The sequence below is a fragment of the Ascaphus truei genome, chromosome 17 (assembly GCF_040206685.1).
Source record: "Ascaphus truei isolate aAscTru1 chromosome 17, aAscTru1.hap1, whole genome shotgun sequence".
In the NCBI taxonomy this organism is placed as follows: domain Eukaryota; kingdom Metazoa; phylum Chordata; class Amphibia; order Anura; family Ascaphidae; genus Ascaphus; species Ascaphus truei.
In genome coordinates this window covers 40251383-40276004 of record NC_134499.1, presented here as the reverse complement: position 1 = coordinate 40276004, position 24622 = coordinate 40251383, and the positions used below count along the sequence as shown (strand labels likewise).

Below are 24622 nucleotides of genomic sequence, written 5' to 3'. Positions count from 1 at the left end.
TAATATATATTTGTTATTTATTTATTTTGTGCTATGATCACTTGCCACCTAACAAACATCTAAGCAGGTACAACTTTAGATGAATGAAAAGACTTCTAAACTATTTTTGAGTAAGGTTAAACTGGGCCTTTTTAGACAGCCGACACGACTAGTTCCCGCCCCGCACAAGCAGAAGTCTGCAAGCACACGTTCCATCGCCTTCCACTTTAACATTGTGTGAAAAAGGGAAAGCGTTTGCGCTGGGTAACTAACCCAGCTGCCAATTTGCCGTGGATCTGGCGTGCGTTTCCCTGTTAGGAAGGGTAGCCGTTTTTAGAAAAGCCCATCCGTCTGCGACTCTTACACAAGCTGTTCCTTACCTGCGAGTGCTGGAAAACATCTTTAGCTATGGCATTCAAATCATTGGTATCCTGAATGTTGCGGACGTAGTCGGCGACAGCTTTGATTACTACGTCGCAGGGCGGTAAAACCAACTGGTGGGCGCGAACCTAGGAGGAGAGAAAATGTCAGGAAGCAAGTCGTGAACGGATTGTTCCACAAGCAGATACAACACCGGATCTTTCTGCCACTATCAGAACATTGTCCCACGATAACACGGACCTCTAGAGCAGAGTGCCCAACGCCAGTCCTCAAGAGCTACTAACAGATCAGGCTTTCAGTACACTGTATATCCCTGCTTCAGCACACGTGGCTCAATCAGTGACTCGGTCAAAGGTTGAGCCACCTGTGCTGAAGCAGGGATATCCTGAAACCCTGACCTGTTGCTAGCTCTTGAGGACTGGAGTTGGCGACCCCTGATGTAGATAATGCTTATCAATAGATTAGTGGCAATATATATTTATACAGAGACCCATACCATTTAACAAATTGCAAGTGGGGGTTGAAAAGGTTATTCTCAATATCTCGAGGAAGCATCTGCTTACAAATTTTTTTTTTTTATATATATATTTTTTTTAAATTTGTGAGCACATTCACATGTCTTGGGTCTGCAACCCTGCCTTTCAACCATTATCTCCAGCATACAGTGCTCCCACTGCAGCAAGAAATTCTGGGAAATTACATGCAAATGAGCACACAATGTCTCACCTTTTGCCTGAAATCCATTTACATGGAGCCCACATAAGCAAATGCTCAGCTGTTCACACAGCTTTTAAGCACAGCATGGGATTAGATGCAAAGCAAGTCAAACCACTCACAGACATGTTTCAACCTTAATGGATCTCAGTGTGAGGTTGGTTTATACTTGCTTTGCAATTTTCAAGGCTGGGTAGGTTTACCATACACATTTTAAGTTATAGTGGGTGAAAAAGGAGACAAAAAAACCTATAGCCCATAAAGAATATCCTTTGTGTCAGGGACTAATCTGCAGTAGGTTTCTCAGATACTGAAGAACTAGAAAAAATAAAGTAAATAATAGAGAAAATCATTTTCTGCTCGCTCTGTAAGCAAACAAACAAAAAGCTTATATAATTACAGCACATCACAAATTAACAAGTACGTTTTTAGCAAATGAAAGTTTAAGTAGAATTTCAGTCTTCTAGACATCTAGCGATATAATAATGAAAAGAAATGTAATATTGACTATCAAATCTGTAGATTCATTTCCTGATAGGTAGAAATGAATTCCCTCTGTTTACATTTAGTGTTCCTAGCACTTTAGCCGGTACACAAGGAGCTTGGGTAACAAAATCCGGCGCACGCCTGTACAGACATAGGAGGCCTTATTGCACCGTTTATCGCATGGTAATGCACTAAAGTTGTACCAGTGACATTGGGCGATTTGCAAATGCAATTAAGTGTAGCCCCAAGTTACAAAATCCCACCATTTAGTGCAATAAAGGATGCAATAATATCTGTATTTATTCAGGGCAAGTCTTCAAGCCCATTTATGCAGAAGACCATATAAACTACTTACTGATAGTTATATTTTAATTGTGAATACCCAAAGTATTACATTACTTTGTGGGGGGGAAATGGTTACCAACACTTAATGCATGCATGATCTTAGACACACAGATACACAAGTTGCGTCACGGTGACCGCCGTTCCAGGCAGTGTGGGAATGAAGGGAAGTTTCGTACCTTCAGTGAAGCCAGTGGGTGTTCTGGACCAAGCAAACTCCAGTGGAAGGCAGCTAAATCTTCATCAGGTAGAATGTGATTCCCTAGAAAGCACACATTTATTAATTGCTCTTTAATGCACATATTTACTACTACTGTCCCAATGTCTCCTAACACACTATGTAGGAGGCAATTGATTAAATAGTGGTAGCACTATCGTGGGTGGTAGTCACAGACTTACAAACCAGTAAATATGTTGTGCCAATGTTAAACAAAATGTAGATAGACCCCAATGTGTAAAAAATAAATTAAAACAGTAGCGTTAACATGTCAAACAGAAGGGTACCGGGTGCATTAACCATGTTTAATAACTCCACATGGGTTTGAAACCTGTTACAAGTTATAACTCGGTAACCATAATGCTGATTCATCCGATTATTCCATAAAAATATGCAGCGCAGAAATCTGCCCAAATGATGTGTGGTGCTGTGGAATGACTGCCCAATCACAGGCAGTTATTGTGCCTGAACATCAGGAACAAAGACACTTCTGGGTATGAGAGAGAGCTTGTAGGAGCTCTATAGAAGATTACCATATAAGTCCCATTGAAGGATTCTGTAGTCTAGGAAACTGGCCACATCTACAGTTTATTTCAGCTTAAAAGCAAAATGGAAATAATTTCCATTTTATACCTTGAAAAGAACGAGCCCAGTAGCACTAATTTTACAAAACACTTTTGTTGCCGTCATATTTCAGGCGAAAGGGATTGTTGAATAAAAATGGTACGGTTTTTACTTGACAGCTTGGCGGCAGAAGCTTTTCCCCGAGCCTGCTCTTACTGGCTTCTAATACAGAAACGGCTCTATTTGAAATCTGGGCGCCTGCCCAATAAAACATTTTTTCAAAATTAGAATGGAGCCACCTAAATATTGCGACCTGTCTGCTCCACATCAGGTTAAATAGATCGATCACTTCTGGTCTGCGCAGTGGGCGTGGCTATACTTTGAAGATACAAACAGAATGGAACGGCAGGGACTTAATATCAAGAACGAAGCTTAAACAGCGGTTTTAATAAAACTGCCTAATTCTGCTAAGCAAAGTGCACACTTTTTATTCAAATCACATTAACCCTTTGAGTGAACTGTGACATAGTGACAACACCATGCCCAAGGAAAGCTTTTTGTTCTGCTTTGCGTCCTGCGTTCCACATAGAGCGCACAACGGGATCTGCAGTAAAGGAAAATGGAGGACAACGCTGATCTGTTTCCGGCTTTAGGGTCGCGGGACCATGCTGTACCAGTGGGCCCACGAGCCCTCTGGCACTCAAAGGGTTAATGAACAATAACGGGACTAAGCAGCAGAAAAGGACCGTCCAGCAATAGGAATGTTATTCTTGGCAGTGGACGGTGTTGAAGGCCATTGTGTGGCAATATTGCCAATCATAAAAGGTTATTGGTCAGTAATGATTTTTTGGGGACTCACGGTACAACTCCTTCAGTAAACATTCAAGCTCCCCGTTTTAGGTTGTCTGCAGCAGGAACCCGCATGGGCAGGTGTACATTGGATGGTTTCCTCAGAAGTGTTTTTTAACTCGATGCCCATTTAGCAGCTTCCAGCAAAGAGCTACTTAGTAACTGACCTCGCAGGTCACCTATACAGGTTTGCCAGCAGATCCCTGGTGGAGGACATTTGAAATCCATAAAACTATTGGGACAAGTGCTGTACGTAGTCCTGGGGCATTTCGTGTCGAGAGAATTTTTTCCCTACACCGTTAAGATTTTCCCTCTTCAATAAGGTTTTTAAAAAATGCCAAATAAATGCAGTGTGTTTGCAGTCGCACTCATTAAACGGGCTGTATTCTATCACAGTAATTATGTGTGAAATCTGCATAAACAGCTCCTGCTGAGTTTGTTGCAACTGTATATACAAAATAAAGAATATGCCAAGAATACAAAGAAGTGCTCTCAGTGTTAAAGTTACCTAAAAGAGCAGCGAAAATGGGAAAGCGGTTTGGATTGAGGTCCAGTTGCTTGGCTACTTCATGCATCAGATACTGGCTTGTTGTGAGACTCTTCCCGTTGCGGCTCAGCTTTAGGGCGTGGGCGCTGAAGTAGTAGGGGATGTTGCACAGCGCGTAATCAGAGTCGTAGGCAACCAGGCCGTGGAAACCGTTTTCGCGGCAGAATCCAATGACTTCTTGGTGGTGATCTTCAATGCTCTGTGCGACCTGCAGGAAGGAAGTGCACACATTAGGTTACAGCACGGCTCTCAAATCCAGTCCTCCAGACCAACCAGCAACAAACAGCAGCAAACGGCGCACAGCCAGGGAGCCAGGTGGAATAAAAGTGAATGTCCTTTATTTCAGTGCATGACTGGTGACAGAAATACCCCCATGGGGACAAAAACGCACCTCCTACGCGTTTCGGACCAGTAGGTCCCTTATCAAGGAGTCTGGTGTATGGAGCAATTATGTGTCTTATATACCCCTCATCTAATCATCAATAATATCACATACCTGTTTAGATCGGGTCACCCCCTGATGCGCATGCGCGTGACGTCATATCGAGCGCCACCGCTCCAGGTCCAAAGGCCTGTGGGTAAGAAAGCGTCACCTCCGTGCCGCCACGCGCCCGCTAACAGAGGGTTAGAAAGCCGATATCAGGCCTGTGAATGAACGCCAAGTCCCGCCCCCATGACATCACCAAGAGCCCTGATTGGTCCAAGCGCGCCGCCGACCAACCAATGAGGAGGCAGGTTGATCGGAAGGCACGCCCACCCTCCGGGACTCCACGCGATGCCCCAGGCAGGCGTGAAATGACAACAAAACACAGCAAACTGAGCATGCTAGCTGCAACCTTTCTACAACCATGAACAAATGCAACACTTAAACAAAAGGCTGCCATGTCGCAATGAAAGCAACAAACACAGTAACTATCGGGTATTAGACTTAAATTGCTCCATAATACCTAACGAACAATACAAAATTTAAAACAGTGTCACTAAGTACTAGAACTTTAGTGACCACACAGTTAGTATAAATAGACAACAAACATGATTTAATTATCCACCAAAATAAAACTAAATATCCCTAAATAACAATAATTGACCGACTAAAATTCATCTCATGAAATCTCCACGGGGTCAAGAAAATGTGAAAAAAATGAATCAACAATATTACTTGCTTATTATATCAGTATTCATTAAACAATATTCAATTAAGCAACGTAATCGTATGACATACTGTAACGCGGACCAGCTACAAATTCAATATCCAAATCAATTTATCAGTAAACAGTACATGAGGTGAAGAAGCAGCGGGGCCTTCACAGAATCAAAAAACTACTCCCCCTATTCTAATATTTGAGGAAATGGCTAAGGTTCCACTCAATGTTCAGACCGCAGGGGGATCTTGTTTGAAGCATAAATATCCAATATGCCTCCCTGCGATCTAGAACATTGAGCAAATCGCCCTTTCTCTCACTAGCAAACACTTTTTCAATGCCTCTAACAGTAAGACCTTTAACGCCCCCTTTTTCACACTGAGAGAAATGCTTTGAGACTGGATGCGACCAGTCCCGTTTTTTAATTAGTCTGACATGTTCAAGTATTCTGCATTTCAAGGATCTCGTAGTCCTCCCTACATAGTTGATCCCGCACCCGCAGGTCAACAGGTAAATGACATACTGAGTGTCACAATTAATAAATGATTTAATAGGGATTTTTTTGCTATTGGAAGTGCCCGAGAAATTCCTAGCAGGTAACATGAATTGGCGCATTTTGCAGCCTCCACACCTGAATGAGCCTTTAGTAATGAATTTTCTCCCTGTAGGGGATGAGGCTACGTAACTCGGAGATACATACGCAGCTATAGTTTTGGCCCTTTGGGGTCCTTTCTTAACGCAATCTTGGAGGCTCCCATCCAAAAGCAAAATATTCCAATACTTCCTAATAATGTGTTGGACTTGCTGACTGCACTTATTGCATTGGGTAATTATGAGGGGCACAGCCTCAGTGGTTCGATATTTATTACGATTTCCATACACTTTGTTTGATAAATGTACTCTCTTATCATCGGCTTTATCTGCTCTTGGGTCAACCTGCGGGGGGTATAGTAAATCCTCCCTGTTCACAGATGCCACTTCCTGAAGGGTACTCCAGACCAACCAACAGATCAGGTTTTCAGAATATCCCTGCTTCAGCACAGGTGGCTGAATCAGTCTCTGTTCTAGCACAGGTGGCTCAATCAGTGGCTCAGTCTTTGACGCAGTGTTGGTGCAGAATAAAAAAACACATCCTGCCATATCCCGCCAGAGTGAACATTTAGCGCCTCGGACAACAGAAGAGAAATTATTTGCCCCCATTCCCAGGAATCCTGTGCGTTATACACCCCCCTATAGCATGATCTTTGTGCGTTATACACCCCCCTATAGCATGATCTGCTGGCTCAGTTAAGCCTATTAACGTCTGAGTGGTACACTAGATGAGATTCCAATACATACATTGTTATGGGACCCAGTGCTACAAAGGGGAACTGGCCCCCAGAGACACACGTTACAGATGAATGTCTTCTCACCAAGTTTGCGTATAGCACTGTGATATTCTTCTGTGGCTTTCCATTCATAAGGAATACGGCTACAAAATGAATGTCTTCATTTTAAATGGTGCCACAAGAAAAGAATACATATCACTGCCACATTTGAATCACCGCGGTATCTTTTATGTTAGGCAGGACCACAGCCCCATGGCTGGGCCGTAAAGCGTTTCCAGTCTTTGCACAGTTACAACGTATAACTATAAACGTGAGGGTGTCTCGCCCAATTAGAATTTAACAAAGGGTTAATTCTATGGACATGCATTTTATTTCAAAGTAATGTTCTGTTATCGGGTTCCAGTTAGACACACTGTTTGCAAAGAGCACCCAGTGAACAACTTTCCGTCCACCCAAACCTGTCACACATCATGTGCTTTGCACCAGTGCAAACACGCAATATAGAACACACACCTGCTCTCTTTCTATGCAAAGAATGTGCAATATGAAGGTTTCTACACAACTCAAGGCTTGGGATGTAGGTGACAAGGATAAAAGTACAAACAATTATTGTATTACACAAGCAGTAGTAATGAACACAAAAAGCCGCCAGAGAACAGTTTCACGTACAAAAGCTTTAATCGGAGGGTCATTAGCGCAAAGGCTGGCGCTCATTTTTGATGTTGCAGAGTCACTTCCATTTCCCTGCTTTTCAAAACCATAGGAGTGCCAGACCCCATGACGTAGTGAGGACGTAGCCCCTGGAGTGCCAGACCCCATGACGTAGTGAGGACGTAGCCCCTGGAGTGCCAGACCCCATGGCGTAGTGAGGACGTAGCCCCTGGAGTGCCAGACCCCATGACGTAGTGAGGACGCAGCCCCTGGAATGTCAGACCACATGACATAGTGGGGACGTAGCCCCTGGAGTGCCAGACCCCATGACATAGTGAGGACGTAGCCCCTGGAGTGCTCTGTGGTAGTGTATAGCGCCGTCAGGTTATGCTTTGGGTCAGTGTATAGTGCCGCCAGGTTATACTCCATGTCACATGGGAAGAGGGGGTTACACATGGGGAGGGAGGCAGTTGGAGTGACAGGAGGGAGGTATTTAGTACATGGGGGTGACATGAGCAAGGGGCTGACAGGGGGGGGGGGGCAGTGGTGGATAAGAGGGTGATAGGGGCAGTTGGAGTGACAGGGGGAAAGGGAAGGCAGTGGTGTGATTGCCCCTGCCTTGCGATCCTGTATCCGCACCCAGTACCATGTGGAGCTCCCAGCAGTTGGGGTGTATATGCACTGTATCCTGTGCAGCTTGTGAGCCCACAAGAGGTCGCTGGTCTATAAGAGCTCAGGAGGAGAGCTGGTATGGGGCGCTCTGGCTTCTCCTCTCCCATGTCTCTATGGTCTGTCTGCAGTAGCTTCTTTTTGCCTCTCTTTTCATGGGGTAGCACAGGAAGGGCCCCATGCGGCCCCTGGGCAATGGGTCGGCCACCCCTATTGTATTGAACTCCCCTCTTCCACGCCCCAGTAGAAAAAAAACTTGCGGTTTGTTGTACACTGCCGTTCAAAGAACTGTGGCTCCATATTTAAAGCAAACAAAAATAGCCATACATTTTTATTTTTAAATCAAACTAGGTCTTATTTTAATTTAAATAAAGTATAACCGCAGTGCATGCATTTCTGACTAGACTGTCATCGCCCCGGTATAAACAAAAAAAATATATAAATATTTCAGAGTTCTTTAAAATGCATCTGGACTTTTTTTTAATTTAATTTATTTATTATTATTATTTTATTTACATTGCCTTAAGGCATTGATCGCGCCCACAGACCGTACATGCAACAGCAGGAGGGGGCGCGCGGTGCATCAGTTCAAACTGATTCCTCGGCGCGACGGGTAGGTCACGTAAGCGGTTCGCCCAATGAGAGCGAACCAGCTCTGTGACATCACAGACACACCCCCACATCGCATCTACCTTGTCCACAAAACGCTCTTGCTTCATGCGGGTGACGTCACACGAGCAGTCGAAGGCTGTATGTACGCAGCCTAAGACTGCAGCCACTGAGTGCGCTCATGCTTGACTCTCCAAGCATGAGCGGTCAGCTGTCCTGCTGAATTTTGCAAGCGCGAGGGGGATGGGGGGATGGGTGTCATTGGCTGGATCGGGGCTATGTCTGTGTGCATTGGCTGGTGCTGATTGGTTGCTGACCATTCAGTGCGCTTGAAAATCAATTTTCCCTGTCTCCCCAAGCACCAAGCTGTGCTAAGCGTACGTGCACTAGCGCGTGCAGCGTCAGCGTGGCCATGCTAATTTGATTACATTAAAGTGAGCGCACCAAGCGCGTGTCGCGGCAGCAGCCAAAGGGCTCTCAGCTATATGGCAAATTCAGCATATGTTGAACTGGGCTTTTAATGCTTTTCTACTGTATTGTGGCTATAGTAATACGTTACCGTGTTGTATTGCTTCCTCACACTGAAGGCTTCCTAGCAACTCAAATGTGAAATATCTCAGCTAAAATTAGCTTCCATTATTAAGTAGTTTTTATATTAACAATTACATTTGAAATCTGCAACACTCTTCGGCGTGCGCCTCGTTACATTCAGCTGCTGCCAAGATCATTTATTAATATGCATCAAGCCAGAGACAAAATGAACGCCAGTACTGTACTTCGGATGATAAAAAACAAACCTTTCCTTTATCGTCCACTAGCTAGCTAACAATTAGTTGTGTGGTTTCTTTATCAGTCTTTTCCTGATGGATCTATCTAAATAAATCTCACACTTTTTTTTTTTTAAATGGACGCCTGTAATTTCACACTTAAACGCCTGCCCTTTCCTCTGGAAGAGAGTGTGGGGTACGGTGCTTATTTCACGATTCAAAAAGATGTGAAAAGAAAATCTACCAATCTTATTATTTGCCAACATATATTTACGGGGGTCTCAGTTGCAAAGTAGTTTTGTAGGTGTACCGAGACAATAATTCAAACCCCAACCCCCTACTGAAAATGAACAAGTCACACTGTAAAATCATCTCCCCACTGTTGAGCCTAGTTATTTTTTACTACGTATAAAAGTGGAACAAAGTAGAGACCAACTAATTGTCCAATTCTAAGCAGATGACATATAGTGCCGTGTTGGGCCTGCATGAAACTAAACATTTAGGAGCTGCAACATGTTGAATGTTCTAGTATTTCTCATTGAATAATGGAGTGTCCATAAGGAACATGGCAAAGTTCCTGGCCACACTCAACCAATGACCCAAAGCCATGTTAAACCATGCAAGAGCCACCACTGAAAAGCAAGAAAATTGGTTCTTAGGTTACACAGAGGAAGCATTTGATTGAGGGCTGGTAAGGGTCTGAATTCTTCTATATGGTCTAGTACAGCGATTTTCAACCCGGGTTAAGAGTGTACCCCCTCAGGGGTTCCACAGCCGCCAGGGGGGAGAGGTGGGACAACTCTCCAGCTGTCCCAGGCCCCGCAGCGGCACACCCACATATCAGTGACCCGGCGGCTCCCATGCTCAGCAGCAGCCGTCCAGTGACTGCCGTCCTTCCTCTCCCGGCTGGAAGTCGCGTCACCTTCCAGCTGACAGAAAAGAGAGAGAGACACAGAGAGGAGTATAGAGGAGAGAGGGGGAGAGTGTGTGATGGGGAGAGACGGGGCAAGCGTGACACAAGGGGCGAGGGTTGGGGTTCCGCAGAATTTCACCATCGGATTCTGGGGTTCCTGAACCAGAACAAAATGTTGAAAACCACTGGTCTAGTAGTTAGAAAGGCTCATCACGTCACAGCATTCCAACAAGATTATTATCGCCATCTCACTCCAAATTTTGGATTAAAAAAAAAAAAAAAAAGAAGGCTTTAATATATCTCTTTTTTCCCTTTCCAACACCGTTTTTTGTTTTTTAAATCTGATGCTGTGTTCAGGAGATATAAGCATTGGGAATAGAGGCCTAGAAGGCACAGTGTAGTCTAAATCAGGGGTGCACAAACTTCTTGAGCTGCGCCCGGCAGCCCCAGTGTTCGCGCCCTTCCCCCCCCCCCCAAGGGCTCGGTTTAAAATGACGTTGCGTGTCATGTGACCCGCCGCGTAATTTGACGCATGTTGCCATGGCGATGCGTCCCATCACGCGACGTCGAAGACCCGCAGAGAGCAGGTGAGTTACAGAGGCCTCACGCCTCCCCCGGTGTTTAATTTAAATGCCGTGGGGAAGAGCGGGAGCCTCTGTAACCGCCGCGCCCCCTCTAGAAATTCTCGCCCCCCTGGTCTAAATGTTACAATGGTAGATGCTATAAAATCACAACCCAACACTAAAATAAACACACACAAACAAAAAAAAGGAGAACTGGGTGTGCCCAGAGAGCAAGATATCAACATACGAGTATAGGCTTCTGGGGGATTGCTGCTTTAATTCACCAATATGTACAAAAATAATTCATTTACGCTGAAAATGTATATCCATCCTTTAACATATCCATCTAACGAGAGCTTCAGTGTTTGATATACATCAGTGAGAGGCTGCAATGCAAATTCTCCTGCTGGAAATGAACAGCATATAGAACATGCATCTCACACTGCATTTTGTCATTCGCTGATGAGATGTAAAGATTTAATAACCTCAATTACTGCCTTGCCCGGTGAAAATATCCAGATTATACAGGACCATTTGCTCAGCACAAGGAAAGTAGTAGAGAAATGTAAAAATAAATAAATGACGTATGTCCAGGAGATGAAAATGTCCTAAGAACTTCACAGCTGGCCTACATTCTCCCCCTTTGCCGACCCAGGAAGCATTGTAATCTCTTGTGCAAAGAACTCCGGAAATGAAATGCATGAATGTGTTACTTATCTAACTGGATTTCTGTAGCCGTGTAAATAATTACACGAGATAACTGCCAAATCGTACAAACATTCTACGCAGGCCTGAAATGTTCGCTGGGCAGGGGCCTTAGTGTATGTAGATGGATTATGGAGGTTATAATGAAAGCACTGGAAAAATATATCTATATATGATATATAAATAAATAAAACTCAGAAATGGCAGTGATACGCTTATTTTTTCTTTTAACTAAAATAAAAATATATTGTATCTTGCATTATCGCAAACATGCCCAGCTATCTTCATGTTGTACAGCGGTTATTAATCTTCCACGTAGCCATGTTAATGCTAAATATCACAAAGTATCCACCATGCTTACACTTTGCATTAATACCTGTGCGGTCATTTCCCCTCCCCCCACCTTTCCCATTACTCTCAACATAAAATGTTTGTATTGAACTCTTAGTGTGGCTTTTACTGCCCTTATCTTTGCCTCCTCTTATCCCCTTATCCCCTTTCCTAACAGCATTCCTAAATTTACCTATGATAAAACCCCCATGTAACCTCTATTCCCAATACCCTGTTATTTTTGCATGAATACAAATACAATGTTAAACTTGCAATTTTTTTGACATGTACAAGTCATTTTTAACCAAGCCTTGTTAATTTGTGAATGTGCCGCCTGGGACTGCAGCTTTAACCTACATTGCTGCCAGAGGCATGGGGGTTAATGGATTACAATCAGCTACCACAGTAACCTCCTGTCCTGAAAGTTCTCCTCTGCCCTAGTTACCACTGCGGTATAATCTGCAGAGAGCGGTATAATCTGCAGCGAGAGCGCAGAAGCCTGATAAAGTTAAGCTCCGATTACTAATCACTGCTCCGAAGGTCATGCAATATTTACTACGCCAAGAAATAAAGAACCAGGAACTAAGTAATGTACTCCAGGATTTATATGCCTCTGACAATTCTACATCCGTATGGATCAGAGAAATGCACATTACTGCGCATTTAGCAACATATATCGGAGTTAACAGAAAACACTGCATGAAACACTGGGAAACACCTTTGCCATTTAATGATTCTTCAAATGTGTTTACATTTGTACAAAGCTGTATTATATATAGAATCTAGATATATACAGTACACACACACACAATTACAGGCTACTTAGGTGCTTTGCTTATATTAGAGTGGATTTATAAAGCATTTTTTACACCACATTAAGAGACATGAAGCAGGTATTCATAGGAGTATTTCTTCCATGTCACCATTATTAGAGGTGGACTTCACATACAAAGATATTATGAATATTAAAGGTTAGAAAAAACTAATTTGCACAAAAAGATGGTTTGCAGAACATTTTAGGTTGGACTGAAACCAAGTTCTAATTGTATGCCAAGGTGTATGGTATAATTAATGTTGAATGCTTTATATAATGCAAGCATTAACGCCTACACAAAGGACTTGTGTGGTACATTGCATCTCTCTTCTATCCCACCCACAGTATAAAAGCCCCATGAACGCAAATGTATTATAGAAGTACCAGACAGCATAACAATAAAGAAAGTTGAGATAACTACTGCATGTGTATTTGAACAACTCCAGACCCAATACACATGTTCTAAGAAAGCTACCACAAATATTAACCTCGATCAGAGCTGCCAAACTGAATCGAAGCAGTCTTATTACCATTAGGGCCGCTCATAGAGTGATCGGCTGCTACAAGTCGATGCTCTGCAATGGGTTACAGGTCACTTAGCATCTCGTGTAACTAGAACTAAGAGACCCAAGGCCAAGGATAGCATCTTTCACAGCGTTTATACACAGACCCTAGTAAGTACCCGTATCCCAAAAAAATCCACACTTTAATTTAAAAAGACAGCAGAAGTAAAAGGCAACAAATGTCAGACATCGCGCGCGCATACACACACACACACACACACACACACACACACACACCTGTAGGCCTACAAAGCACATTATGTTACTTGAATTGCATCCGCATCTAGCTTTAAATCTTATGAAGCTGATAGTTTCAGGAAGGAATCTTGCACTAGCAGCTGCACAAACATGAAAACATGTCTCAGTGTTGAAGTGTTACGATACCAGCAGCATGAATACGGAGACACATTAAACTATTAAGACGACGCATGTACACTTTGGGTACAAATGGGAATGACAAAAAACATCAGAGAAGTGCCTGAGGCTGCACAAATGAAAGGCAGTTCCTTAGCATGCGTTCTGGCAAATAGTCACGTAAGCACAGTAAATTACATTCAGGGTTAGAAATATTGACAATGGGAAGTCAGATACTGATTCCATGATAACTCACAGGCTGGAATTTTAAAAACACCACAGATTATCACATACAATATAAAATGTCTGCCCTTGTTACAATACATCAGTCCTTGGGCAACAAATAAAACAGATATACAAACTCAGTGTAGAATATGATGAGCCCATGTATGGTACTATTTCTGTTCAATGATAAAAACAATTTGTATATAACCATTCTATTAGATCTATATCTATTTATATAGTGCCATTAGTGTACACCGTAATGTGTGTGACAATCATATAAATAACAAATAATACAAATAACACATAATTGGAAGAAGTGCTTCAGACATAAAAGTGACACTTAGGAAACGAGTCCCTGCTCCGAAGATTTGGTTATCACTTCTGCCACTTGACACACAATAGGTCATCAAGAAGTCATTCATGTGTGTGCACATTAAGTGAACTTGATGTTCTAGTACCGGAGAGGCCAATTCCAGTCTTCAAAGGCCACCAACAGGTCAGATTTTAAAGATGTCCCTGCTTCAGCACAGGTTGCTCAATCAGTGGCTCAGTCAACAACTGATGGCAAATGGAACTAGTGAGAATGATCATCACTGTGCTGGAACCTCAACATATCTCGGCAAAGACACCAACTATAATTACAGAATGTAAACATTGGCCACGCGCTCTCAAAGTGCGATCCACGCCATCACGGCCAAATCTACGATACCAGACATTAAAGTCAATGGCAAATATTGCAAATTAAGGCCTGATAGCGTGGATTGCACTTTAATCAATCCTGGCCACTGACATATGCAAAATAAGTAAGCCACAGAACATACAGTTGTCACCATGTCATCCTCAAATGTGTGAAGATGAACATGATGCAAGGATGTAACCACATCTACCTGTCCTTATATTTAAGAATTTACCAGTTCAGAGGATTGACTTCTACAGAATTTACCCACATTCACTTATCAAATGCCCCAATATAATTTAAACAAGCTGCATAACCCATGGCACTGAATTACATTCCAGTAGTTTGTCCAGATGGAGTTTTGGCTGAACTGACAAAAGATGTGTGTGGATTTAAATTAAAGCACTACTTGGGGTTTATGGAAAAAGTATTTTCTCAACAGGTGTTCAGTGAGGACCGATACAGGATGCAAACCAAATAATGAACATAAGATACCTGTTTACTTGTGTATTATATATCGGAGTGCATGTTGGTGCTTTGGTGACAAGCAAACTCAACCAACCACAACAGGTGCCTCATTCACTGCTCTAACACATGGAACATACATATTGGTTGTGACAGATGTCATGGATACAGCAGATCTGTCACATCAAGATGCTGCCAAATCCCTTATTTAGAAAACATAAGCCCTCCGCTATTTAATGTATGTATTTAATTCAAACACAGACATATTATTGTACCATGCATAAAAAGGTTAGGGTCTGAGCATTGTTCCTCTTTTGTGAAATCCCATGGAAACGAGCTGCTCCCTTTTTTCTTAATACAGAAACCCACTTATAACACGGGATAATTCAGTCTGACTACTAATCTTTAAAAGCTATCAGGGCGGCTGTTTATATAGGGCGAGGAAAGAGGGGCTGTGTGTTCAGTAGGCAAAGGCTATTTACTGAGAACTGAACGGGTATTGGACACAACAGTTAGAGGGATCCAGTTCTGCATAGGTTTCAAGGAAGCCATGAGTATCATGGAAGGTATTCATGTCGCCACAAAGGCATCGCAATTACACCAGATTCCCTCCACTGTTCCAACAGGGTCTTTTGAAGAAAACTGTTGTTTCGTCTCTTCAAAGCTGGAAACACTAGTGGCAGTGTACAGTGGAATAAGGGATGTATGAAGAAAAGGAGTGCAGTGAAGGTTGACATGTCACGATTGTCCTGTACACATTGAACACTTCCTCTTCTCCCCCTGGTGCAGACAGCTAACTAGATACAGGGTACTATGCAAGTTGTAACACCTTGTGTACTGGACCAGAATTACATGTCAGCATAAAGGGTGGCAAGCAATACCAGGTAGCAAATAAATGAGTGTCCCATACTGAGATTGGGTGCAGAGTCTCTGGCGGTCAGTCTTACCAGAACATATAAAGGGTTACATTTTGAGTGCATTATTAACTAAAACACATTACGTCTCCAATATGTGTGCACACCTGGAGAAGATTTGTGAGGTGTGATCAACTAGAAGGATCACCAACCTCAATCTTTTCACCTTTATGGGTGGGATGTCAGATTTTGGGTGAGAGGAAAGCATTAAGTAGACCCCAGTGGATGAGAAAATGGATGGGTTAGATAAAATGTCCTTCTGATTCTCAATACCTTGACAGGTGACCTAAAGAGCTACTGATACCATATCAACACATGACTGATCCAAGATGTATGTGCCCCTGGAAGAGTGGGGTGTGTGAGGTGTGAGTGACAGGCCTGGCCACCATTCTCTCTCTTCTCACCTGATGAATGAGATATTGGATAATACAGTATGATGGGCAAAACCATTTCAATAAGGAGACACCCTATTAAGGAGACAGGTGGGCTGTGTGTGGGGGCCCCAGACCCCCTCTGATGGCCATTTTCAAAACCTTTCCAGCTGAAAATGTTAAATCTTATAAAACGGGAAAGAAAATGTCTTCATTTTATGTTAAAGGAACAGCATGCCGGTGAGGTGGATGCTAGTCTAGCAGACTCTCCTTCCTCACCTATGCAGGTGCAATCATGGGCTCCCCTTGGATGGAGGGTTGTTGGTGTGATGAAGGCCCACCATCTTCTCACATGATGGATCTGACATTAGATGTCAAATGTGGCAGCAGTAGATGGGGGGAGAAGAAGAGGGGAGGGGAAGAGTAGGGGAGAGTAGGGGAGAGCAGGGGAGATGGAGGGGGGAGAGCAGGGGAGATGGAGGGGGGAGAGTAGGGGAGATGGGGGGGAGAGTAGGGGAGATGGGGGGGAGAGTAGGGGAGAGTAGGGGAGATGGGGGGGAGAGTAGGGGAGATGGGGGGGGAGAGTAGGGGAGATGGAGGGGGGAGAGTAGGGGAGATGGGGGGGGAGAGTAGGGCAGATGGGGGAGAGTAGGGGAGATGGGGGGGAGAGTAGGGGAGATGGGGGGGAGAGTAGGGGAGATGGGGGGGGAGAGAGTAGGGGAGATGGGGGGGGAGAGAGTAGGGGAGATGGGGGGGGAGAGAGTAGGGGAGATGGGGGGGGAGAGAGTAGGGGAGATGGGGGGGAGAGTAGGGGAGATGGGGGGGAGAGTAGGGGAGATGGGGGGGGAGAGTAGGGGAGATGGGGGGGGAGAGTAGGGGAGATGGGGGGGGGGAGTAGGGGAGGGGAGAGTAGGGGAGATGGGGGGAGAGTAGGGGAGATGGGGGGAGAGTAGGGGAGATGGGGGGGAGAGTAGGGGAGATGGGGGGAGAGTAGGGGAGATGGGGGGGAGAGTAGGGGAGATGGGGGGGAGAGTAGGGGAGATGGGGGGGGAGAGTAGGGGAGATGGGGGGGGGGAGTAGGGGAGATGGGGGGGGGAGAGTAGGGGAGATGGGGGGGGGAGAGTAGTGGAGATGGGGGGAGTAGGGGATAAATTAAACAACAGGGCAGCTCCCAATAAAAGGGGGAGGGGAGGGCCCCTCACCTTGATGCGGAAGCGGATGAGGGCCAGGCGGATGCAGTGCGCCATGCACACGGGCGGCAGGAACCAGACCTTGGGCGGCGGCGTGCCCTTGTTGTGGACGTGGCTGACGATCTGCTGGGCCGTCTGCCTGTCGTTGCCCTGCCGCTTCACCCACTCGTGCAGCCGGGCCTTCTCCAGCGCCCCGTTGAAGAACACGAAGAGCTCGATGTTGCCGGTGAAGCAGGCCTTGGCCAGGGCCGCCAGGTAGCCCAGCATGTGGTTCCACTGGCCGCCGCTCACCCAGTCGGTGTAGAAGCCGCCGTACAGCCGGTGCAGGCAGTTCTCCGCGTCCACCAGCAGCCGCAGCGGGGTCTGCGGGGGCCGCTGCCGGCCTCCCCCCACCAGGCTGCCGCGGGCCAGCTTCTGCAGCTCCACCGGCACCACGGCGCCGGGGCAGCGCGTCTCTATGTAATCCTGGAAGCCGTGCACCCCCATGGCGGCGGCGGGGAGAGAGAGAGGGGGGGTGACGGAGAGGGCGGGCGGCGGAGCAGGGGGGAGATGTCAGATCAGGGACACGGCCCGAGCGGGGGAGCAGGAGTGGGGGGCCGCGGGTGACCCAACCATGGGTTAATGCGAGGCGGTGGGAGCCGGTGCTATTTTATTGATTCGGGGCGGGGGGAGCCGGGTGTTATTGATGCCGGGGGGCTGTGTGAGTTATGTTATCGATGTCGGATGGGCCGAGGGGGGGGGTATTTGTTTTTGTTGGGGGGCGCTGTGCTGTGTGTGGGGGTGGGCTGTGTATGAGGGGGGGCCGGGGGGACTTTGTTATTGATGAGGGGGGGGGGCGCAGTGTATGAGGGGCCGGGGGGAGTTTGTTATTGATGGGGGGGGGGCGCTGGATGGGCCGGGGGGAGTTTGTTATTGATGGGGGGGGCGCTGGATGGGCCGGGGGGAGTTTGTTACTGATGGCGGGGGGGGGGGGTGAGTCTGAGGGAGGGGGTGCCGGGGGGAGTTTGTTATTGATACCGGGGGGCGCTGGATGGACCGGAGGAGGGGGGGAGTTTATGTTATTGATGCCGGGGGGCGCTGGATGGGCCGGGGGGGGCTGTGCATGGCTGCGGCCGCCATGTGCTGCCTCACAGAGCCAGGGCTGGGGATGGAGTGCGGTGAGGGGGGGGGGAGCGCTGACGTACAGCACCGGAAGCGGCCGACCGGAAGGGGAGGAGTCTGAGCGCTGCTGACAGCTTGTTCATGTCAGTGTGACCGGCAGGGAGGGTGGCGCTTAACAGGACAGGTTTCCAGGATATCCCAGCTTCAGCACAGGGGGCAAAACTGAACTGTTTGGAGGCACCCTGAGAACCCCCGGCCATAGCCCTCTCTGTGCGAAGATGTCTGCTGCGGGGTGTTTAACCCTTTGGGAACTGTAGAACCCATGTCAAAAAAAAGTATTCGCCCCCCACCCCCACACTTAGAGGGTCTCCTGTAGGAAATGGAGGTCCGGGGTCGCTGTACTGCATATGGCCTAGGTGGCGCTGAGCGGGACGGCGCGCTGACGCTGGCCGCTATGATGCACATGGCCGCAATGTGTGTGGCCAGCGTGAGCGAGCGCCTGCTCGGCGATTAGCTGCTTGCAGAGCAAGCACATTTGAATTTGTCGTCCGCAAGAGCGTCACGTGAGCGGTTCGCCCACTGAGGGCAAACCAGCTCCGTGACGTCATGGCCGCCCGCGCACACCTAGCCGGCCACAAATCTCCCGGCCGAGCAGGGAGCGTGACGTCACCGCGCATGAGCGCCAGCGCACTCGCTCCCTGTCTGGCCACAGCCTATGATTGGGCAGGTGGCAGGTCCTGGAAGGAGACACACCCCCCACGGCTCAGTTCCCTATGTACTGATCTTAATAATACATACACAGGTGCCTGACACCTTTTATCCCAACCACTCCTCCTACTTTCTGTTATACTAACATTCCGCCCCTCATTTAGCTCTCCTCACTTATTTTTGTCTCCACCCCCACCATTAGTGTCCCAATCTTACCAGGTTGCCTAATCACCTGCCGATAAGCTGGAATCAGTTTGCTAGTTCCTGCTTCCATATCTAATGAAAGGAAACAAATGTGGGTTAATATACGGAATTACCTATTTAATTATGACTAGTCAAACCACACTCCAAACGTCTCTCTATAAAAAGGTTAAAGGTCTTGATTCTGCAAACAATAACTCGCTCTTTGTGAATTTAAAAGGTTACAGGGAGGGAGTGTTTTTCTTCAAGAAACTCATTTTAATAGCCAAGATTCTCCAAATACTTTTAAAAGAACATTCTAAGTCATTTTTCTCATCTTTAAATAGCAAGAGGTGAAGGTTTGTCATCTTAAACATGGCGTTCCATTTCAGCCAATAGATGTTGAAAAATGAGTCAGTCATTTCATTGTTCATGGCTTACTCCCAGAAGTAGATACATCTATTAATTTATATTCTCCCAATCAAGAGTTTTTGAGAGAGACTTAAGGTCCGTAATATAATGTGTGCGCGTGCCTGTGCGAGCACGTGACACGCTTTTTGTGTGTATGCTGTGAGCGACAGTCTTGGAAGGTACTGTGTGTGTGTGTGTTTGTGTATATGTATATGTACTTATTTTACTGTGTTAAACCTTTCTAAACACCACACATACATTACAGCGGCGGTAGCAGCGCGAAAACGTTATTTTCCCTGTCTTCCCCGCTGTCGGCCGGTTCCACGCTCACTGCCGTGCGCGCGCGCGCTCGGCCCTATTATAGAAAGGCTGACTAACCACAGCCAACTATAACTGCCGCGCGCGCTCTGCGCAGGCACGCGCGCTCTGCGCAGGCACGCACTATAGAACAGCCCTTAGAAATCACACAGTTGATTCTCTAATTGTCAGAGAGTTTAATATTGTTCAGAACCCAGACATAGATAAATCTAACCTTAAACTCTACCACAAGTACATCTAAAAAGTCAAAACAATTATTGAAACAGTTCTCCCTAATTGATGCCTGGAGATCAAAACAAAGGTCAAAAGAGACTACATTTATATTCTCACCCACAAGTTTCGTATTCCAGGATAGACAAACAAATTCCTCAAAATGCAGGTCCCCTCTAGGACAAAGGTAGAAAGTAGAGCTCTACTCACAAGTTCACAATGCAATTCTTCATCACAGAGGCTGTTCTGTGCTGGTCCAATACATGGAGAATTTCATTGTGAACGTGAGGAGACCTGCACTTTCTATCTCTGTCCTAGAGGAGACCTGCACTTTCTACCCCTGTCCCTGAGGAGACCTGCACTTTCTACCTCTGTCCTAGAGGAGACCTGCATTTTGAGGAACTTGTCTGTGTTGGCTGCACAAGCCGGATTCTCCGGTCCTGAAACTGTATTCCAGGATAGACCATATCTCTGTTAGCCATGAAATATTTGAAGGAGTTATTCAGGCAACCATTGGCCCAATGACGTGGTCAGACCACACACCTACAGAAATCACATTTACAGGCTCCTTCTCTTGCGTGGGACGCCCGCAGTGGAGATTACAAGTCCTTAATCTTGAAATAGACACAAACAAAAAAGACGTTAATAGACAGAGTATACTGGAAGACGGAAAAGAAGCTCCAACTAGACACAAATATCACAATTTTAAAATGAATCACTTCAAGGACAACTATATAGATCTGGTCAAGATCAACATACACAGACTTGGTAAGCTCAACTCCAACCCACTATGTAGTGTGTACATGTGCTATTGGGTTTGTGACCTTATTTATATGTAACCCTGTTTCCCCCACCCAGGAAAACCCATGATTACTCCTGGCAAACCTGCCCTTACAGGGATTACTGCGCAGGAGGAGGACAGAATAATAGCCCAAAACCTATTAGGGCTACATATACTACAAGAGACAAAAAGAGGCGTAACGCGACAAAGCTGGCAAATCATTTAGTACATTAATATGTATTGTATCTATATTTTCTTCATAAACGTGGGTCATTTAGTTCAATACTTTGGCCCAAAGTATTCCAAGCGTATACCACGTCACGGTAACACTATTCAGTAGCTCTTACACTACCACTATATTACTGTCTTATATCTCTTTCACTATATAGAGAGAAGGGAGGAAACAAACGCTGCAGCACACAGCATGGGGTGTGTGACATACATGCAGTGCGTAAAGGGTTAACATTTAAGCAGTGCTATGTGTGAGCTACAGTTCAGTTAAAACTGGTTGTTAACCAGAAGTGCCCTAATCTTTATAGTGGGGAAAAAACCTACAAAACACACGTATATACTTCCTATGCTCTGTAGCAGCAAATGCACCTCCACCCTCCCCAGGGGGGAAGAGATATCTCAGGGAGCTGCTCATTCACACGTGTGTTCCTGGACCCACTGATCAGGTGGGAAGGGCATTACATGTATGTCACGCCCCATGCTGTGTGCTGCCCTTCCGTCTTATTTATGAAGCAGGGGCTTGTTGAGCCACCTGAAGTTGGGATATCCTGAAAACCTGACCTGCTTGGGGGGTGGGGGGGGGGGGGTGAGGACTGGAGTTGTGGACAGGGTTGCCACCTCTCCGGGTTTGACCCGGAGACTCCAGATTTTGGGTACTTACCTCCGAACTACGGGTTTAGCCTGGTGGCGGCCAGTGGTAGTGGCATGCTGCTGCTGCTGCTGCGGCGGCTTCTCCGGAATTTTTGTGCAATTCCCCCTCCAACTGGAGTAAACGTGGCTGCCATGGCAATGGGACGCTACGTGACATGACGCTACGCGGTGTCACGGTGCCATGGCAATGTGACGCCGTGTAGCGTCCCTTTGCCATATGATGCCGCGCAGCCATGTTCACTGCAGTTTGAAGGAGAGTTACAGCAGAATGCCGGGAGACTCCGCCGCACCACGCCACCAAGCAAGGGAATCCTTTTCCCTCTGGGTGGCGCAATCAGTTGAAGGTGGCAACCCTGGTCATGCACTCCTGGTTTAGATCCGATACATATTCTCTATATATTCAGATCTTGTGATCTGATAGATTTAATCATAGTGACTTCTTTTTTTTGTAACTTTTTTTATTTGAGTTTTAGAAAAACAAAGGAAAGGGGGATTCAGAAATAGAAAAAAAAGGGGGGGGGGAGAGGTACCACATCTTTAACCCAGGTCTCATAAAATATAATAACGCTGTGACCACATCACCGCACATTACCAGCTATCTGAGACAATATAACCCTCAATCCACATTGATTCAGAGATTCACATGTCCCCCCAGAGTTCCAGGGCTCCCATACTTATTGAAAGTTTCTTGCGTTATGTCTCACATAGACTGTTAGTCTTTCCATAGATTGCACCTCATTTACTCAAAATCTCTCTCCTAGAAGGGGCTTGGGACTTTCTCAGACCTGTACAATTGCACGTCTCGCCGCGGTCAGAATATGTTATACTAATTTAGGTAAATTTTGATTTAAATTGCCTAGAGGCATTCCGTGAACCATTATAAGCGGGTCTAGAGGGATTCTCATCCCGATTATTTCACGTAACAGATTCTGCACTACTCCCCAAAATCTCTGGGCCATATCCCCGACACAACTGCAACCTCTCCAGCAAAGATTTGTGGTCCCTGAGTAAATCTGCCTCAACCTCTAAGTCAGATACCATCTAAAAAAATAACGTTATAGATATTCTCTTTAGATATTGTGCATAATGATGTGTTTGTTGCATTGACACATTGTGTCCACATTTGAAACTTGTTGGATAATATGTGTATTGTATAATTGCACCTTTTCAAATTGTTTTTTAATTGCGACTTGATGACACTAGATATACCACACCTCTATCTTGGGGAGAGTATGAACCCCTGAGGAAGCTCAGACCCTGAGTGAAACGCGTAGGGTGGACCGAACTACCGTGAGGAGTCTGCTTCTCTCTTTCATCAGTGCACCAACGCGAATCGTCCTGCCTCCCTCAGTAACATCATCTATCCGGAAGCGCGGCCGCACGCCGAGAGGTTCAGGGAGACGGTGCCTGTAGGAGGGGAGCCACCAGATGGCGAATCTTCAGACCCTGGGTGGTCTAAATGCTTTTACTGCTTGGGAGTATGTAAGTATTTTCACTGCTCTATCATCCATTTTTAACCATATAAAAACGCTATCCGCACTACCTTTTCTATGCCATTTCTTTCACATAGCTAATGGAAGACTATATCTTACCAAAGTAAAGCGCAAAGATCCCACAGGAGACTTCTTTGCGCTTGATTTTTTTTTTTGCAAGTGAAAAAAAACCTTTTCCACATCGTAAACCACTGTAGATGTTAATATTTATTTGGAGGACTTACCATACTTAGTTGGCTCTTTTCATTTCATATATTTATATGTAGGTTGGCCTATACATTAATTTCAAAAACAATTTCGGCGTATCTAAAAATCATCCTTTTGCTAGTTATCAAAAACAGACAGACGGCAAAAGAGAACGGACGGCAGTGAATATTGAAAGTCTTCAGGCAGCACCGTTTGAAAACGACTGTGTTCCAATATAATTTATACAGGAAACACAATAGCCAGAATTCATGGGACTTCGTATAAATGTGAACAAATGTATTATAATGGCCCTCATAAGCCTCCGGTAGCGTCTGGAACAGCAATCGAGTCTTCTCCTACACACGTGTTGCGCAGTCTCCTTCACCGGAAGTGACGTCCTCCCGGCGTGTGCCCCGCAACAGGAAATCCCTCCGGGAGCCTCAGACTTCGCCTACTTCGTTTTGGCTGCTGCACCACCAGGAATAGTGGAGATCTGCCCGCTCCTTCTGGTCTGGCTTGCCGCTCTCAATACTGCATCCGCAGTGCACTGAGTTCAGTGGGAAAGTGCCTCCTCCGTCTCAGCCACGCCCTGGCGTGCACTGAACTCAGTGCACTGCGGATGCAGTATTGAGAGCGGCAAGCCAGACCAGAAGGAGCAGGCAGATCTCCACTATTCCTGGTGGTGCAGCAGCCAAAACGAAGTAGGCGAAGTCTGAGGCTCCCGGAGGGATTTCCTGTTGCGGGGCACACGCCGGGAGGACGTCACTTCCGGTGAAGGAGACTGCGCAACACGTGTGTAGGAGAAGACTCGATTGCTGTTCCAGACGCTACCGGAGGCTTATGAGGGCCAATCTCATAACTGCTTGTTATTTCCGTTTGATTTGTGAGTGGGCATTTGTCTGTTTTTTAATGTTCCATAAAATCATTGTTTTACTTTAATGCACTAGGTGTGCGCCTGTTTTTTTCTCTTTTTCTCTCATAGGTATTTCCAAGGGAGTTGTGATCCCCTTCAAACGGGCTGCCT

The 24622-nt window shown here is 45.9% G+C and overlaps 1 protein-coding gene across 2 annotated transcripts in view; it reads right to left on the bottom strand.

The window, feature by feature from the left end:
- The window catches only part of FAM120A (family with sequence similarity 120 member A), a 37964-nt gene extending 19910 nt beyond the window's left edge, over positions 1-18054 (bottom strand). The window contains exons 1-4 of one of the 2 annotated variants that reach the window (XM_075574922.1): positions 17341-18054; positions 4041-4287; positions 2082-2164; positions 360-488 (exon numbers count right to left, since the gene is read on the bottom strand). In XM_075574922.1, coding sequence (XP_075431037.1) covers positions 360-488; positions 2082-2164; positions 4041-4287; positions 17341-17814 — 933 coding nt within the window. In that variant the 5' untranslated portion in view covers positions 17815-18054. The remainder of the gene's footprint in view (positions 1-359; positions 489-2081; positions 2165-4040; positions 4288-17340) is intronic. The other variant, XM_075574923.1, reaches the window with a different exon arrangement.
- Between the last annotated feature and the right edge of the window lie 6568 nt (positions 18055-24622).